This window comes from Leucopleurus acutus (assembly GCF_964270905.1).
Source record: "Leucopleurus acutus genome assembly, chromosome: 9".
Classification (NCBI taxonomy): Eukaryota; Metazoa; Chordata; class Mammalia; order Artiodactyla; family Delphinidae; genus Leucopleurus; species Leucopleurus acutus.
Genome location: NC_139144.1, coordinates 84,743,588 through 84,761,341, shown reverse-complemented (window position 1 = coordinate 84,761,341; position 17,754 = coordinate 84,743,588). Strand labels below are relative to the sequence as shown.

Here is a 17,754-nt window from a genome sequence, read left to right as displayed (position 1 = left end):
AAAAGAGAATTCTATTCTCAAACCCAGCTTCCTTAACAAGGCTAATAACACCCAAAGGATTTTACTCTGTTGGGTTCCAGAGCATGTGTTTTCAATTCCATCCCTGGAGGAAGTCAGACTCAAGGTGTGGAGAGCGGCTATTGGACGATACGGGATTTAAAGGAGAACTGGTGTTTCAGAGCGCTGGCAGGTGCCAAGTCTTTCCCAAGTCTGCATCTCTTTTTCCCCTTCAGACCTGATGCTGACTCCCCTGCCAATCACAGTGCTCGGACTCTCAGGGGAGAGGTGATGAAGGAAGCCTGGGTTATGAACAATTACTATCAAACTCAGTGTCCCTACGAAATGCAGAGCACTGGGCAGGCTGCAGGGGGAGCCCATGTGCAGACCCTGCAGGGCCACCTGGCTCTCCCAGGCAGGCTCCCAAGTAGCTGATCCCCCGTGGCTGAGGTCAAGCAGCTCTAGCCAGCGTCTCTCCAAATACAGCGTGACTGGGATAATTACTATTATATATTATGAGAAACAGAAAGAAAACTAAGAGAAAGAACTCAAAGTACCAAGAGACAAGAGAAACCGGCATAGTGGGTGGAGAAAGTGAGGGCTTTGGTGAACCATCTAAATGTTGAATAGTAGGAGAAGAAAAGAGAATCAGAGAGTAAACAGAAGCTTCCATGAAACATCACTGCTGCTGCACTTTCTTCCACAAAAGAGAGACAGAGACAGAGAGAGAAAGAGAGAGAGAGAGAGAAATGTGGAGCCGTCTAGGGAAGGTTAAAATAATTGATTTCACGTAGTGGAGATTTGAGAGCGTAAGAGCGAACAAGAAGTGGACCTGAGGACTACAGTAAAGAGAAATTAGGTAAGCTGAGGGTTGGTGGTGAAAGGGATGCCAGCCGGGCTGATGATGAAACCTGGGACGTGGACCATTCAAAGCCTGGTTACTGTGCTTGATGGTGCCAAGCCAGAGACAGTAATGAGACTTGATTTATAATTACCTGTCTTTACACAGCTTGTCCTCTGGGTAGTAGAGTGACCTCTGTTGGGCTGAGCAGATGTTGCTTTGGGGGCCTTTGTGGACACAGTAAAGATGACGAGCTCTGGATTCCTGGGACCGAGGTAAGATCCTTATCCTTGGGGAGGGAGCTCTCTTCCCCATTGCCTTTGGGTCTTGCTAAACAGCGGAAAGTTACCCAAGCTGGAGCACTGAGCTTTCCTAGGTAGGACCTATTACAGACATAGTTTCAGTGATGACTAGATCACATTAAAACAGTTCAGTCCCCTCTCACTCTATAGTGAGACCAAGACCAAGATCCCACAACCTTCAAAAAGCATAGAGGCAAAGACCTGGGATCATCAATGACTCATGTTCCTCCTCCCCTTCCCTTTCAAAAGTGCAGAAGTTTGTGGATATTTCAAAGGCAGCAGAAAGATAGCCACCCCACTATCTCCAGATAAGGTGACTCTAGGTCAGAGAAGGAATTTCATATAGTAGGCTTAATGAGCCCAGAGATCAAGAGGGTAAACTGAAGAGCAGAGAGACAGAAATGACAGGAGTGCAGAATTAAGGCAGCAAGGGTGGGGCTGGGAAGGTCCTAGGCTGGAACGGCTGAACTCAGTCAATAGATAACAGCGTCACCTGTTGGTACATAATAGTATTAGTAATAGTAGTAACAACAATTATAGTGTGATACTTAGAGTGAGTGTTCTGTACATGTGCATGATAAACCCTGTCCTCAGTCTCAAAGCTGGATCTCTGAGAGAACACTTCTTAACTCATTTTATGAGACGAATATTAATTACCCTAATATCAAAAGTGTTAAAGACATCATAAGAAAGGAAAACCGAACACCAGTATGTTTCATGAACATAGATGAAAACAAATCCTCAGCAAAATATTAGTAAATTGTACCCAACAATGTCTAAAAAGAATCATACATCATGATCAAGTGAATTTATTCCAGGTATGCAAAGCTGGTTCAGCATTTAAAAATCAACGAATGCAATCCATCACATCAACAGGCTAAAGAAGAAAACAAAATCATATCAATTGATGGAGAAAAGGCATCGAACAAAATCCAATACCCACTCATGATACAACTCTCATCAGACCGGGAATAGAGGGGAACTTCCTCAGCTTCATAAAGAACATCTATAGAGTTTACACCTTAGGTTCATCAATTGTAACAAACTGGAGATATTGAATATGGGAGAGGCTGTGCGTGTGTGGGGACAGAGGGTAGATGGGAAATCTCTGTACCTTCCTCTTAATTTTGCTGTGAACCTAAAACTGCTCTAAAAAAATAAAGTCTATGGGTATGGTGACGCCTTTTTAGATACAACACCTAAGAGATGGTCCATGAAAGAAATAATTGATAAGCTGGACTTTATTACAATTAAAAACTTCTGCTCGTGTCCAGAGACTGTGCTCCGCAACGGGAGAGGCCACAACAGTGAGAGGCCCACGTACCACACACACACAAAAAACAAACTTCTGCTCTTTGAAAGACAATGTGAATAGAATTAGAAGGTAAGCCACAGACTGGGAGAAAATATTTGCAAAAAACATATCTGATAAAGGAATATTATCCAAACTATACAAAGAACTCTTAAAACTTAACAATAAGAAAACAAACACCTGATGAAAAAATGGATAAAAGCCCTTAACTGGACATCTTACCAAAGAAGATATACAGATGGCAAATAAGCATATGGCAAGATTATCCACATTGTATCATTAAGGAAATGCAAGTTAAGATGACAATGATATACCCCACTAGACACCTATTAGAATGGCCAAAATCCAAAACATTGACAACACCAAATGCTAATGGGTTTGTGAAGCAACAGGAACTCTCATTCATTGCTGATGGGTGTGCAAAATGGTACAGCCACTTCGGGAGACAGTTTAGTAGTTTTTTTACAAAACTAAACATACCCTTACCATGTGATTCAGCAAGTGTACTCCTTGCTATTTACCCAAAGGAGTTGAAAACTTATGTCCACAGTAGGTGAATGCCTAAATAAACTGTGGTTCATCCATACAGTGGAATATCACTCAGCGCTAAAAAGAAATGAACTATCAAGCCATGAAAAGACATGAAGGAATCTTAAGTGCAAATTACTAAGTGGAAAAAGCCAGTCTGAAAAGGCTACATATCGTATGATTCCGTTACATAATGTTCTGGAAAAGGCAAAACTATAGTGATGGTAAAAAGATCAGTGGTTGCCAGGGGCTTGCGGGCAGGGAGCGGGGTTGAATAGGTGAGGCACTACAGATCTCTTAAGGCGGTGAAATTACTCTGTGTAATACTGTACTTGTGGATACACAACCTTATGCATTTATCAAAACTTATAGAACTTTACAGCACAGAGAATGAAACTTAATGTATACAAATTTTAAAAAACTACCTAGAGGTCAGGGAATCCTAAAATGAATTGCAGAATATGACTAAATAATCTAAGTGTATTACAAATGTATGAAACAGCTTCAGGGACGGGAGTGGGGAAAATCAAGTTACTTGATTTAAGTAACTTTGGAAATGAGTGGAGTCTGTAAGACTAAAGGTAAAATAAATTGTACTTATGTATTGTACAGACTTCACAGGTAAGCAAGGGAGGAAACCAGAATGATCCATGTGATAATGGACTGGAGTTGGAGACATCAGTATGAACTCACGTTTAGTTTAATATCGATACAAATGGTTACATATGGAACTATTTATAGATATGTCTATATACATGGATTAGTACACTCATGTATATTTCTTTGCTCTGTCAGCTGAAAGAACCCAGAAGCACTGACACCCCAGTAGCCGCAAGCATGCCTAATGCCCAGGTCTTTGTTTCTCATACCATTCTCCAACAAAAGGTACCAGAGCTCCTTGGAGAAATGACTGATTCTAGGCCTGGGGCAGGAAATATACAAGATAAATAAGGAGACACTCAACACACACAGACACACACAAAACAAAAACTGAGCCCCATGAAAATGGGGGTATGTCAAAGGGACAAAGGAGGCAACTGAAAGAGCTCCCAATGGCCAAAGCTAGAACGATTTGAGCAACAAAAAATGTAGCATATTGGATAATAATATTCCAAAGAATAAAATAAGGATCTGTAGTCCATATTGACAGACATACATTACTGAACAAATAAGTGTGAGAGAAGGAAAAAATCTCCTAAGCAGAAGAAATCCAAAATCAATGTAGACACTTCACTCTCAAGCAGGTGAAGCATAACTCCCCACTCCTTAAGTGTGAGTTGTTCATAGGACTTCCTTCAGAAAAGTACCGTATGGAAAAGAGGGGAAAAGATTAACTTCGGTGGGGAAACCCAGTAAACGCTACCTCAACCGGATGATCAAGGTCAGCATCAACAGAGGTAAGTCACGTTGACGTGTGATGTGACATGACGAGGACTGCACTTTACCTTTTTCAGTCTTCTTCTTCAAAACCCATAAGCCCGGTCTGATCATGAGTAAAACATCAGACAAATCCAAACTAAGGGATGTTCTACAACTCCTCAAAATTTTATTCGTTATCAAAAACAAGAAAAATCTGAGAAACTGTCACAGCCAAGAGGAGCCTCAGAATACCTGGTGACTAAATGTGCGTCCTGGATGGAGTCCTGGAACAGAAAGAGGACGTTAGGGAAAAGCTGAGGAAATCTGAATAAGGTATGGACTTTTGTTATTAATAGCATATCCATCTTGGTTCATTAATTATAACAAATACTAGTGTAAGATGTTCATAATAGGGGAAACTGGGTATAGGGTGTGTGGGAACTCTCTGTATTATCTTTGAAATTTCTCTGTAAATCTAAGACTGTCCTAAAATATAAAGCCTATTAAAATAAAATGTATTTTAAAAATGGAATGCTATCTTCCTCCCCAGATCTTCCACGTCATGCAAAGTGGAGTGGGGAAGATTTGCAGAGCACAGAGCTAGCTGTCCCCAAGGAATAAATGGAACTTTGGGTCACCAGGCGGGTCTGAAAACCCCAGTCAGGATGCAGCCCCTTCCCCTCGGGCAGGTCTGATGTGCATTTGGACCCAAGGACGCACTCTCCACAAGTGATGGGCCACTGAGGTCTGAGGCGCACAGTGCCAGACCTGGCAGCTTTGGGCTGGGCTCTTCCTCACCTGGCCTCCTGGAGCCCTTGGCTCTAACCCCTGAACTCCCCAGCTCTGCTGGGGGTTGTCTAGGGGAATAAAGACTCCCCACCCCACCCGGCAAAGCCTGGTCTTAGGTGAAACAAGGGGAGGGTTGAGCTCAGAGGTTAGGGGCCCGTGTTGAAAAAGAGGGAAGAGGGGGGCATCTTCTGTGTCCCCAGTTAGGAGGAAGTGCTCTTCACTCTCTCTGTGGCACATTCAGAGGGAGGGAGCTGAGTAGCCAGCGTTTCAGACGCTGAGCGGAAAAGCGCTGGGATTTGCAAGTGTTATAGTGGGGTGTGGGCTGGGAGAGTAGGGTTGGCGGTGCGGGCAGTTGCAGATTTAGCACCAAGCTCAGGAATATCCAAGGAACTTGAAGATACCCCACATTTTTGTAGCCAGGAAACTACTACGACTTTAAACTCGGAGGCATGTGCTGCCAGTGAGTGGTTTAGGCGAGGTGGCCAGTGCGCTCTGGAAAGCTGAGGGCTGGCAGGAGATGGGGCTCGCTGGAGAGAGGGAAGATGGGAGCCAGAACCCCACAGCCTACAGGGAGGTGCCACAGGGAGGGGCGGAAACAGCCTGGAACTGGCGTTTCCACCCCCAGTGAGTGCCCAAAGGCCGGGGTGAGGTGTCAGAGGGAAGCCGTCGGTCTCTGTTCTGGCTGCGCCCTGCCCTCTCCAGCTTTACGCACGGGCTTGTCTTGTCTGCTGGCCCCTTGAAAAGGGCAGGGGAACTCCAGCGTCCTCTCCCGAGGACAGATCTTTTCCCATAGCTACAGGGCTTTACACCAGGGGCTCCCAAGGGCAGAAGAAGCCAGCTGTCAGGGCTCTACAACAGGGCGAAGGACAAGCAGGAATGGCCGTGGGCGGACTGGAGAGGGGCGCACAGGCTGGCTGGCGGGTGGCAAGACCTCTGAGTTAATGTATAATTGACAGCAGATGGCAGGGGCTGGCGGCAGCCTGGGGCCTGGGCCCAGTGAATGAGGGACAATTAGCCCCAAGCCCGGGGTTGGGGGGTGTGTGTAGGTTGAGAGAGCCAGACAGTGAAGGCAGATATTTGCTTCTCAAACAGTCTGGTGCGTTGGGCAGAGGGCTGAGTGGCTGAGCCTCTGGGCTGGCGAGGCCCCCCTGCCACAGCCCTTCCTCTCTTTTCCCTCCCCCCATCACCTCTGGGTCGAAAGCCTCTGTTTGTTCAGACCCAAGAGTGTGTTGTAAAGGTGGGGGGAGAAGGTAGTTTATGGGGGAAATCGCTGCCGCCACCATCTGCCAGGTCTTGTCCCTTCTCCCCCTGACACCCCGATCTCCACCCTCACACAGCTGTCTATGGGAATAGTGGGTCTGGACGTGGAGCCTTCGTCCCCCAGATGCAGGGGCAAATCAAGAGGAAGGGATGAGGCAGGAAAGGAGGAGTAAGATTAGAGCTACCACATGCCTTCCTTGGGAACTCCTCTCACCCAGGCATGGCAGAGTCCAGGGACCAGCAGTCCCAGCTGCCCTGGGAGTGAATGGCCTCTACAGCCACCAGAGCGTGTGCTGTCCTGCCCCTGGTGCTGAAACCGCCTGCTGCAGTCTCCCCTGTCCCCGAAGGCTCCAGGCTAGTCTGAGGATGCTGGAGGAGGTTGGAAGAGAAGGGCAGTACATGTCAGGGTAAGGTAGAAAACCCACTTCTGGGATATATTTGGCCCTGCTTTGAGAATAAGAGTTCCCAATCCTAGGATCAAGCTGAACATACAACATCAACACCCCTGCCCCCCAAACCAAAGCATTTACCACTGAAACCTATTCTTCCCCGCTCTGGGTCTAGTGTTAGAGCACCACACCCTGCTTACTTTCAGCCTGACTTCTGAGAGGGTTTCACAGACTCCAAGGTATGCGATGGACCCAAAGAGCTTTCCATGCCGGCTCCTTCACAAGGGGTCTGCCCGAGACCATGGTGGCAACAAAGCTTCCATGCGCTGGGGGCTTCGTTTCCCTTCCAGCTACTGGCCCCCCCACCTGAACAACAATCCAGATAACCTGTGGTATTCTCTGCGGGAACAGGAGCTCAGAGTCTAAAAGCACCAAATCCCTCGTAGAATGGAGCCTGATAAATCGAGAAATGGATAAACACCCCACTTGCAACCTAACTCCCTTCAGAGGCTCATTCCCTCCACCGCTCCTGTTGCCAGTGTTCTAAAGTCCAGGGCCCCCCAGTTTCCAGGCAAGAACTCATCCTGGGCATCACCTCAGTCAAGGAGCCAATTGAAGGACTGGTGAGGACACTCTTGGGAAGAACTGGTGCTATGTGATACTCTCTCTATGCACACTGCATTCTCTCAGAGATCCATGAGCCAACTTGGCCAGTATTTAGGTGTTGGTCTATATACCCATTGACCTTTTATAGCAATACACATAGGACCCAGCAGTTGACCCGGAACCCAGAAGTGCATTCTGGCTGGGAAGCTGTGTCTGTAGTTCTGGAATTCATGTTTGGGCTTCTGTGCATTCAAAGCCTTGGGGACACAGTCTGAAATTCCCCATCCTCCTTATTCCCCATTCCCTTTAGGAGTACTGGCCCCCGAGTGGGTGTGCTCAGGAGTCAGGGGGCCTGCATGAGACTGGCTCTGTACCTGCTTCAGGGTGGCAGGTAGGCGCAAGGTAGGCTCTAAGGACTTCCGGTGGAAGGACACAGTGGGTCACTGGCTGTGGTTTGCCCTGACTCAGGGCCGGTGTCAGTCAGCCCCATGCACACCTCCCTCCTCCTCTCTCCTCTGCTCATGGCCTGTGACATCACTGGCTGCTCCCAGAAGGCTGCCCTCTGCTCCTGAGCACGGGCTTTCTGTGGCTCTGGACCCCCTGGCAGGACTGAAGCAGGAGCAGAGTGGAGGCTGTTAGCAGGACCAGACCACCACCATCCCTGGAGCCTGCAGGGGTCTCAGGAGCCCAGGCCAGGAGACTGAGACCCCCCCCCCCCCACCAAACAGGTAGCTCACTGCGGGCTCATTGTCTGCTCCGCCTCTCATGCTGGTTCCATGTCTTTGTGTGGCCAAGCCAACCTCTCTCGTCCTTTGTCTTTGCAGCCACCACCCTCCTGCCCCTCCAGCCCCCTCTCCTGCTCTCCCATCTTGTGAGGACCAGTTCTTTCATCAGACAAGTTAATATGAACGTTGGAAATGTGTGGTGTGGTGACCGGGGATGGCTCTCTGTTTTGAGTTGGGGTGATTTTAGGTTTGGAGATGATTTAGGTTTGGATGTTGAACCTGAGACCCCACAGCTCCTCTGAGCTCTGATCACTCAGGGGGGACACAGTCCTATCAAGGATTCAGGGTTCGGCTGATTTTCTGAGCTTCCGCCTGCCCCCGCTATCCCGGCATAGCTTTTACATCCCCAGATTGACTTTCCTCTCTCTATTGCTTTGGAGGCAGCAGGGGTGGAGGCAGAGAAAGAGAGCCTCAGGATTAGAAGCTGGAAACTGCAGCTTCTGAGGAGGGACTGGCTTCTAAACCTCCTTGAGCTTTACTCCCTGGGTGGCCCCTGATTTGTGGGAGCCCCAATCTCTGCCTCAGTTTTCTTTTTGGAGAAACCTCTGCCTTCCTTCCTGACTTTCTGGAAAGATGAGAGCATGCAGGGGAATGTGTCTCTAACCGTCTAGAGAGGAGTGAGTAAAAGCTGATTTATCTCCTGAAATTTATCAAGTCGCTCCGGCTGCCATAGTCTTTGTGAGTTCATTGTTGTTTCCTTCGCGCTCGTCCCCCCTCCCTGCTTGCACTGTAATCTCTTGGAGGGCGAAAACCTTGTCCCTATTCTTTTTACTCCCTTCATCTTGAACAACCAGCTATGTGCTCATGATTAATACCTTATTCAGTAAATAATTGCAGATTAGTTAACTGAGCCAAGATGGCATGGTTATTACAGGAAAGTTCTATGCATAAGCTATTCTCTGGGGGGACCTCCGGCCCTGCCAGGGGTCCAGGCATGAAAGGAGGAGGCTTCAACTCCCATTACTAGCAGACAAAAGCAAGACGGACATGGTGGCCCACGACCTGTGTCCTGGGCTGCCAAGAGACTCTCTCGTGCTCGCACTGGCTTCTATACAGATCAGAGACAGCTCTCTCCTGCTTCTCCCTCTCTCCCTTTGACATGTCTTCGGTAAACAGTAGTTGCAAGAATGAGTGTCTGGTCCCAGAGACTTGGCCTCTGAAAGTATGAGATCTAGACCTCTCCAGAGTTAACAGGGAGCAGCAACCCCAGCGGGTTAGAAGCTGTCAAGAGAGGTGTCTTCTGGGAGAAACCAGGACTTCAGGCTTGTTCATCTCTACTTCCAGGGGGTGGGACCCAAGCCTCAATGCCAGGGGGTAGAGCTGAGCCCTGGTGTTTCCCCAGACCTTCTTGGAGAGTATCAAAAACCAGAGCAAGACCCTCCCATGAGGTGCTCTGAAGGAAGCTTTCTGGCTGGTGGTTTGGAGAACATAACATCAGGACCTGCATGAGAGTAAAAGCCTTGAACCTGGTCCCCACCTCAGACCAGGGATATGGAGATCTTTGGTCCCTGGTGCCCTCTCTGGCTGGGCATAGCATCCTGAGCTTAGGAGGCAGGACTTGGTCCCAAGTGTATCACCTGGTGGCTGATAAGGCTTTTGAGGGGTCAGAGGCGACAGTGGTCCGTTTGGAAAAGGGAAAGCATCATCTATTTTTACCTGACCTCTTGTATGGAACATGTGAGAAAGAGAGCCCTCCCACCCTCCCACGCCCTTATCAGGACATCCAGAAAGATCCAGTCCTCTGCTGGCTCTGTGATGTTTTAATTCAAAGGTTTAGTGAAGAGAAATTGAATTTTCGTAGCCAATCTACTGGCAAACTTTAGAAACCTTATCCTCTATCACAAAACACCCCAAGGCCATTCTAAGCAAGAGATGCTGCCCAAGGAACCCTCGATTATGGCAGGTCCAGCCTCAAGAACAAAAAAGGAGCTCCCAGGAGGAACTCCGCTCCCCAGTCTTCCCAGTTCCTGCCCTTCTGTGAGGAGGCCCAGCCTGGAGCATGCTGCAGGACGGTAAGATGCCCAGGAGAAGTGGGAAGAACAGGGTAGCATAGGAGGGCGGGAATGGCTCCGGACTCCGCTTCCATCCCCGTGGGTTCATGTGCCCTCAGCCACCGTTCTGGGGGAGCCCCTCCCAGTTACTCCCTCCCCGCTCCACCCTGCTTCCCTTAGACAATGAGGGCCAGTGCATGTGGCCAAGGAGCAAAGACTCACACGTGAGCCAGCTCCCAAAGAAAGTGGCATGTCTGGGGGACCCTGGGAGCAGAAGGGGAGCAGTCCCCTGGAGAGAGGATTTTCTCTGTGGTGGGAAGCCAGGCTAGCGGGGCCTGAGTAACCCTCTCCCAGGAGGGTCCTCCACGCTGCAGGTGGGCTGGGGAGAGGGGAGGCTTCGGGTACGATGCCTCCTTCTCCTGCCCAGGGATCAGCAGTGTGAATCAGCTGGGGGGGCTCTTTGTGAATGGCCGGCCTCTGCCCCTGGACACCCGGCAGCAGATCGTGCAGCTGGCCGTCAGCGGGATGCGGCCCTGTGACATCTCACGGAGCCTTAAGGTAGTGTGCTGGGACCTTCACCCAGTGATGCGCACAAGAAGCAGGGAGAAGCGGCCCCTTTAAGGCAAGTCTGGGGCTGTTGCAGACTTTGGGGCTTGGGCTGCCTCCTTGAGGGCTGGGATAGGGAGCTTCAGGGTTCCAAAGGTGAGGCTAGACTCGACTCTGGGGCCTGATTCAGTCAGTCTCACTTTGCCTTGTAGCTTCCTTCTGTCCCAGGGACACTCAGCCTCTGCCCATCATGCCTCACCTGTCCCTGCTTCTCACCTGACCCAGGTATCTAATGGCTGTGTGAGCAAGATCCTAGGGCGTTACTACCGCACAGGTGTCTTGGAGCCCAAGGGGATTGGGGGAAGCAAGCCACGCCTGGCCACACCACCTGTGGTGGCTCGAATCGCCCAGCTGAAGGGTGAGTGCCCAGCCCTCTTCGCCTGGGAGATCCAACGCCAGCTCTGCGCTGAAGGGCTTTGCACCCAGGACAAGACCCCCAGTGTAAGTGCCCTCCCCTCCCCAGAACCGGAACTGCGGCTGCCAGACTGGTTGTCTGGGGAGGGAGAAGAAGATCCCTTCTTACTTGGCAATGGGGCCTCCCAGGCTGGGGGGCGGGGCTTCTGGGCTCTCTTCTGACCCAAAAGTTTCTCTTCTGAAAAGCGGTGGTGGTGAGACAGGTGAGAAGAAGAAAGCATGGGGCTGAAAGGAGGCTGCCCTTGGGAACGATGTGTGGGCCGGGACAGAGGAGAGAAAGGATACTGGGGAAACATCCTCAGGATGCAACCTGGGCTGGGCACCGTTTCCCCACTCATCACCCCACATCCTCAGGTCTCCTCCATCAACCGAGTCCTTCGGGCAATACAGGAGGACCAGAGATTCCCCGGGGCACAGCTCAGGTTGCCAGGTGGGTCTTGGAGCTGCCTCCAGGGATGTTCAGAGCCAAACCTAAGCATTTTACAGTCCTCAGATTCCTTTCTTGTTCTTTCTTGGATCACCCTCACAAGACAATAACGTGGGCCTCACAGGGGGTCTTATTCTCTCCTAGCAGGAGAAAATGGAGGCTCAGAGGAAGGGAAGTAACTTACCCAAGGTCACCAGCTAGTTGTTGGCAGGTCCTGGAACAGAGCGCAGCTCCCTAGGTCTCTAAGTTCACAGGATCTGCCGAGGAGACAGGACTCAGAGCACTTTTGAGGTGCTGTGGGATCAGGCAAGCCTGGCCCATCCTTGCGGCTGTCTCCCCCCACATGCTAAGCATGCTCCCACCATGGCTGCGAACCCTCCCACCCAGTGCCCCTGCGGCGACCCCCGAGTAACTGTGGATGCCCCAGCGGTGCGGCTCTGCTCTCACCCTGCATTGTGCCCTGCCTACAGCACCAGGGACGTGGGGACTCCATTCGACCAGAGGAATCGCCGTCACAGACCAGCACCAGCCACTGTCTCCCTTTGCAGCTGTTTTGGCTCCAGTTCCTCCAACGCCACCTAGCGGCTCCGAGGCACCCCGGGGTCCCCACCCAGGGACAGGCCACCGGAATCGGACGATCTTCTCCCCAGGCCAAGCTGAGGCGCTGGAGAAAGGTGCCAGAGCTGGGGCGGACGGTGGGCCACGGAGGCGACGGCCCAGAGGCCTGCGGGCCGAGGCTGAGAGCTGGAGGCTGTGGATGCCCCTGCGTCGGGGAGTAGGGCAGCTCAGGGCTGGCACGGGCGGGGAGTGGGGCCTTGCTCCTCTCCCCGCGCCCTGGCTGTGTGAGCCTCCATCTCTGCAGAGTTCCAGCGTGGGCAGTACCCTGACTCAGCGGCCCGCGGGAAGCTGGCTGCCGCCACCTCTCTGCCTGAAGACACGGTGAGGGTGAGTGAGCTCTGCCACACGGCGTGCACACACCACACGGACAGCGCGTCTGGGCCGGGCAGGCTTCCGCTTCCGCTTCCGGTGACGGTGACGTAGAGAAGGCGGCCAGAGGCGGAGACGGGCTTGTTCGGAGCAGGAAGGAGCCAGGCTCCTCCCTGTTGCGCTTCTGCTGAGCTTTCCCCTGCACGGCCCGCTCCACGCCTTAGCACTGAGGAAGGGGACAGAGAGCCCAGGCCAGAGCAGGAAGTGGGGACGGCAGGGCTGAGGAAGGGTCTGCACTCCGAGTCCAGGTCAGGAGCACGTGGTGAGAGCAGTAGGTGCTGGGCCTTGGAGCGCACAGCCAGCTGCATCGTTTCTGCCCTCTTCAGATCTGGTTTTCCAACCGAAGAGCCAAATGGCGCCGACAAGAGAAGCTCAAGGGGGAAATGCGGTTTCCAGGTGATTTCTCTGCCCATCCATCCACTCACCTACCCTTCTTTCCTCCCTTCCTTCCTTCCCATCCATCCCTCTATCCATCCATGCAACCACCAAACATTACTCGGCACCTCCCATGTACCAGACCCTGTGTTAGATGCTGGACATACACAATCCCTGCTCTTCAGGGCTGCACTGCCCCCACTTTACCATCCCTGGGATTTAATCCTTCTTCCCCAGTCTCCCAACACCCCGCCTTGGGAAGGAGAGCAGTTTGGGGCTGTAGCATCCATTTCCGCCCCCACCCCCAGAAGTCATTGCCTTTCCTAGAACCTCCCTGCCTCTCACCTCCACTCCCTGCTCCCCAGACCCCTGTTCCTCCCTCTGGTGCATCCACCCTTACCTTGTAGGTGCTTCCCAGGACCTGACTGTACCAAGTGCCTCCCCAGGGACCGTCTCTGCACAGGTATCCAGGAAGAGGAGGAAGACTGAAGGGATCACTGCTTGTCCCGTTCCCAGTGGGTGCCTGAGCTAGAATGCATGACTCCGCTGGGCCCTCACAGTACATGTTTCTAGAAAGTGCCGTCCTCAGAGTTTACCATGTGAATGGCTCCCTCTGAAGTTGTTCAGGATACAGCCCTGGGGGTGGGGTGGGGTCGTGCAGCCCTGGGGTCCCAGTTGTGCTAAACAGGAGGCATCACTGGCAGCTGAGGGTTTCCTCTTGCTTTTTCCAGCAACCCCCCGGCAGTGTGTCCACAGCGGTCCTACCTGCCCTGGCATCCTTGGCTGCCTCCAGCTATCCGCGGTTCTGGGGGACAGCATCAGACAGATGTCTGAGTGACACTCCACCACAAGCCTGTCTCAAGCCCTGCTGGGGTGAGAATCCAGGCCAGGCCTCACTCCTGCAGGGTGTAGGGAAGGCTAACTGACTCCTTGACCCGCCGGAGGGCATGGATCCCCAGTCGGGGCCATCAAAGGAACCTCAATACAGTTTTCCTCATTCTTTGCATGGCCCATAAAGTTGGGGAGACTAGTACCCCCGAGTCTATACTATCATTGATGGTCAGAGCGGGCAAAGGGGCTGGGATGGAGATTCAAGTGTGTATATCCAGTGTAGAGAACTGGTGTCCGCCCCTCTGCCCATCAGTGACTTTGAGGGGTGGGGTGGCAGCAGCGAGCCCAAGCTCACCCTCTCTTCATCCCTACAGGCTCCTTGCCCCCCACAGCCGAGCTCCCTGGATTCACTCCTGCTTTGCCATCCTTGCCGCTCCTTCCTCTGCCCCCATCGCCAGTCTTGGTACCCATCAGGTCTTGCTCTGGCCTGGCTCCCCACTTCGAGGCCTGGGATGAGGGAGGCGGTCCAGAGTGGAAAGGAGGTGGGATGGGAAGGATCTGATACCGCCTGCCCAAGCAGAGCACCGCTCCTTCCTCCTTCCTGTGTCTCCTCCTCATCTGTGGACCTTGCCCTTCTTATGTGTCACCTGATTGCAGAAGCCGTGCCCACCCACTTCTCACACTGGCCTTAAGACGCTTCCAGTTGGCAGTGATAAAAACATCTTTTAAATTAGCAGTAGTTCTGTTGTCCATTATGTTTTTCTCATGAGCATTCATAATCCCACCCCTATATTTAACAATTATAAAGTTTGCCATCGGGCTTCCCTGGTGGCGCAGTGGTTAAGAATCCACCTGCCAGTGCAGGGGACACGGGTTCGAGCCCTGGTCCAGGAAGATCCCATGTGCCGCAGAGTAACTAAGCCCGTGCACCACAACTACTGAGCCTGTGCTCTAGAGCCCACGAGCCACAACTACTGAGCCTGAGCGCCGCAACTACTGAAGCCCACGCACCTAGAGCCCGTGCTCCGCAACAAGAGAAGCCACCGCAATGAGTAGCCTGCACACCGCAACGAAGAGTAGTCCCCACTCGCTGCAACTAGAGAAAGCCCATGCGCAGCAATGAAGACCCAGCACAGCCAAAAAAAAAAAAATGTTTGCCATCTATCTATCTATCTAATTTAGTTATCTATGTAACTGTCTAGTTATCATCTAATATATTTATGTGTCTATATAATTAGGTATCTAGCTATTATCTATCCAATCTATCTAATCTTTGTATTTATGTATATATATATATCTACATATGTATGTAGATATGTATCTATCTTGGTGTTTGGGTGCTCATATACCCACATGTATGCACATATAACACATACACACACTGATAGTACCTCATGGCACGTCACCCCTGAGTCCTCCAGCATGCATCTCCAAAAAATAAGGGAAATTTTCTTACATAACCACAACACCATGACCACATCTAAGAAAATGTATAATAATTTCTTAATCTAAGAAGAGAGACATGGGGCTTCCCTGGTGGTGCAGTGGTTGAGAGTCTGCCTGCCGATGCAGGGGACATGGGTTTGTGCCCCGGTCCGGGAAGATCCCACATGCCGCGGAGCGGCTGGGCCCGTGAGCCATGGCCGCTGAGCCTGCGCATCCGGAGCCTGTGCTCCACAACGGGAGAGGCCACAACAGTGAGAGGCCCGCGTACCGCAAAAAAAAAAGAAGAGAGACATGAACTCCTTAATTGCATATGTATATATATTTTTTTGCACAACAGCACACAGAGTTGAAATGACCCTTTTTAAATTCTGCTCAGCCCTTTATATGTGCTCCTGGGGCATGTTTGCTTGCTTCATCTTGGCTGTAAGTTCCAACTCATCTCAATTTTGTCTCCCTGCAGAGAAATCACTAGGCTCCTCCTGGGAAGCCCTGGGATGTAGGGAAAAAGAGGGCTATGGGGGGAAAGGGGGACAGAGGAGATATTTGGAATGGGGGATGGGCTCATCCCTCCAAATTCTTTCCTTTTTGAAGAGCAGGGGATGGAATGATGATGGTGCAAAGCAGGGTAGGGGGGGCCTGGGGGCATGTTTGTTTACTCCCATCTGTGACAGGTACAAGTGCAGAAGTTGTCCTTCAGGAAGTCTCTTTATCATCAAATACTCTAGAGCTGTGGGGCTCAGTAAATAGCCACCGACCACATATGGCTATTAAAGTGCAATTAAAATGAAATAAAATGAATAATTCAGCTCCTCAGTCACACTAGCCCCAAACCAAATGCCCAGCAGTCACATGTGCCCAAGGTTACTGTATTGGACAGTAAATTTTATAGAACATTTCCATCAGCACAGAAAGTTCTATGGGACAGCACAGCTCTAGAATGAAATTCCGAGGGTAATCCAGTGCAGCCTGCCCTGCCCTGCCTTCTCTCCCTTCAAGCTGGGGACCTTGCTGGACAGACTGCTCAAGGAAATGGACGAGGTTTTGTGGGGTGACAGCATTCACAGTACAGCTGAGAATATGCCCTTCACTTCAGCAACAAAACTGACCTCAGCAATGGAAGCAGCTGTCATCCGAGGCTCCATGGCTGAGCACCATTCAAGTGGAGGATGGATGACCACTTTCGGGGAGCAGGGCATACCTGTGTGTGTGTGTGTGTGTGTGTGTGTGTGTGTGTGTGTGTCCCTGGGCACATGCATGCCCGTGCATCTCAGTGTGTAGATGTATTTATGGAAAACTGAGGAAGGGGTTCTCCACTAAATGACCCCCAACGTCCTATCTCTGAAGACTATATTCCACTCCACATCTTTGGCCTGTTCTTAATGTTCTGCAGGAAAGGAGATGCCCTGGTCTCTAGAGTTTGCAACCTTTTTAAATTGGATTAAAATGTTTACAAAATTCTTTCATATTCTTGAGGAGAAACATACTTCCAGAAACTCAACATCATTTTCCTCTATCCAAACAGAATGTCTCTCATGTTCCGGTTTCAGGTTCTCTACTCAGTGGACTTATAAACCAGGGACTGATTATGGGATGATGCAATAGGGGTCAGGCATCACTGGTATTTGAGAAACTTTTAGGAACTGTCTGGATGCTGCTTTATATAATATTGGGTTAACAATGAGAAAAATTTTCCCTTTTCCACTCCCTTTCAATTCTGATTGTGTCAAAGAGAAAATTTTCGTTTTGGTCCTACGCTTTAGCCCCTCTGTAACAGTTGCTAATCTACTTTTTTAACAGAGGGAAATCTACTTTTTTAACTGAGCCTTGGTCAAGGAAGGGAAATCTAACTAAGATTTGAAACATCACTTTGTTTTCATTGTATTTCTTTTCATGGTCAATTTCTATTCATGGCAAGTGATTCTGGTCTTCCATTTTATGATAGTGATCAAAATATCCCTTTTAAAATAAATGTACTTAAGAGTGTATGTCAAGAAAGACATTAATAGGGTAGACGGTAGGTAAATAAAAGCCAAAGTTATGAAGACAGTGCAAGAATGACAGTCATTTTGGAAACTGTTTTGATGGAAACAGCCATAGACGTTAGGGTCTACTCTACTTGAAGAATTGTGTCAGAGGTCCCAGTCATGGGCAAATCACTTCAGCTCCCTGTAAACAGTGAGGTAGGCAGTGATGGGGAAAGTACCTGTTGTGTCCAACTGATTGGATCAAAGGTAATGGTAAGTTGGGATGGTTGGTAAGCTTTGGAGGGAGGGTGGGCTATAGAGACATAAGCTGTTATGACCATTAATAATCCTTCCTTTGTTCTAAGCCAAAAGAACATCTAGTCATATCTGGTTTCTGAATCCTTCAGGGCAAGGCTGGATCCTCATGGGATCACTGGGAAAAGTCTAGTGGTTCTGGAGGGGATGCAGAGAATCAATAGAAGAATAGGTTACCATTTGGTCTCCCCTCTTCTGGAGAGAACTTGGAGTGACCGAGGTCTCAGCCG

General features: G+C 50.4%; 1 protein-coding gene across 1 annotated transcript; it reads left to right on the top strand.

The window, feature by feature from the left end:
• Nucleotides 1-1,084: 1,084 nt before the first annotated feature.
• Nucleotides 1,085-14,315, top strand: PAX4 (paired box 4; the record flags this gene model as incomplete). The annotated part of the gene is given in 14 exon segments (XM_082846838.1): nucleotides 1,085-1,113; nucleotides 6,736-6,795; nucleotides 7,694-7,774; nucleotides 10,534-10,717; nucleotides 10,991-11,206; nucleotides 11,534-11,609; nucleotides 12,155-12,280; nucleotides 12,469-12,551; nucleotides 12,920-12,989; nucleotides 13,376-13,431; nucleotides 13,700-13,841; nucleotides 14,174-14,181; nucleotides 14,183-14,245; nucleotides 14,247-14,315. Coding segments are annotated over 14 exon segments (1,263 nt in total).
• Between the last annotated feature and the right edge of the window lie 3,439 nt (nucleotides 14,316-17,754).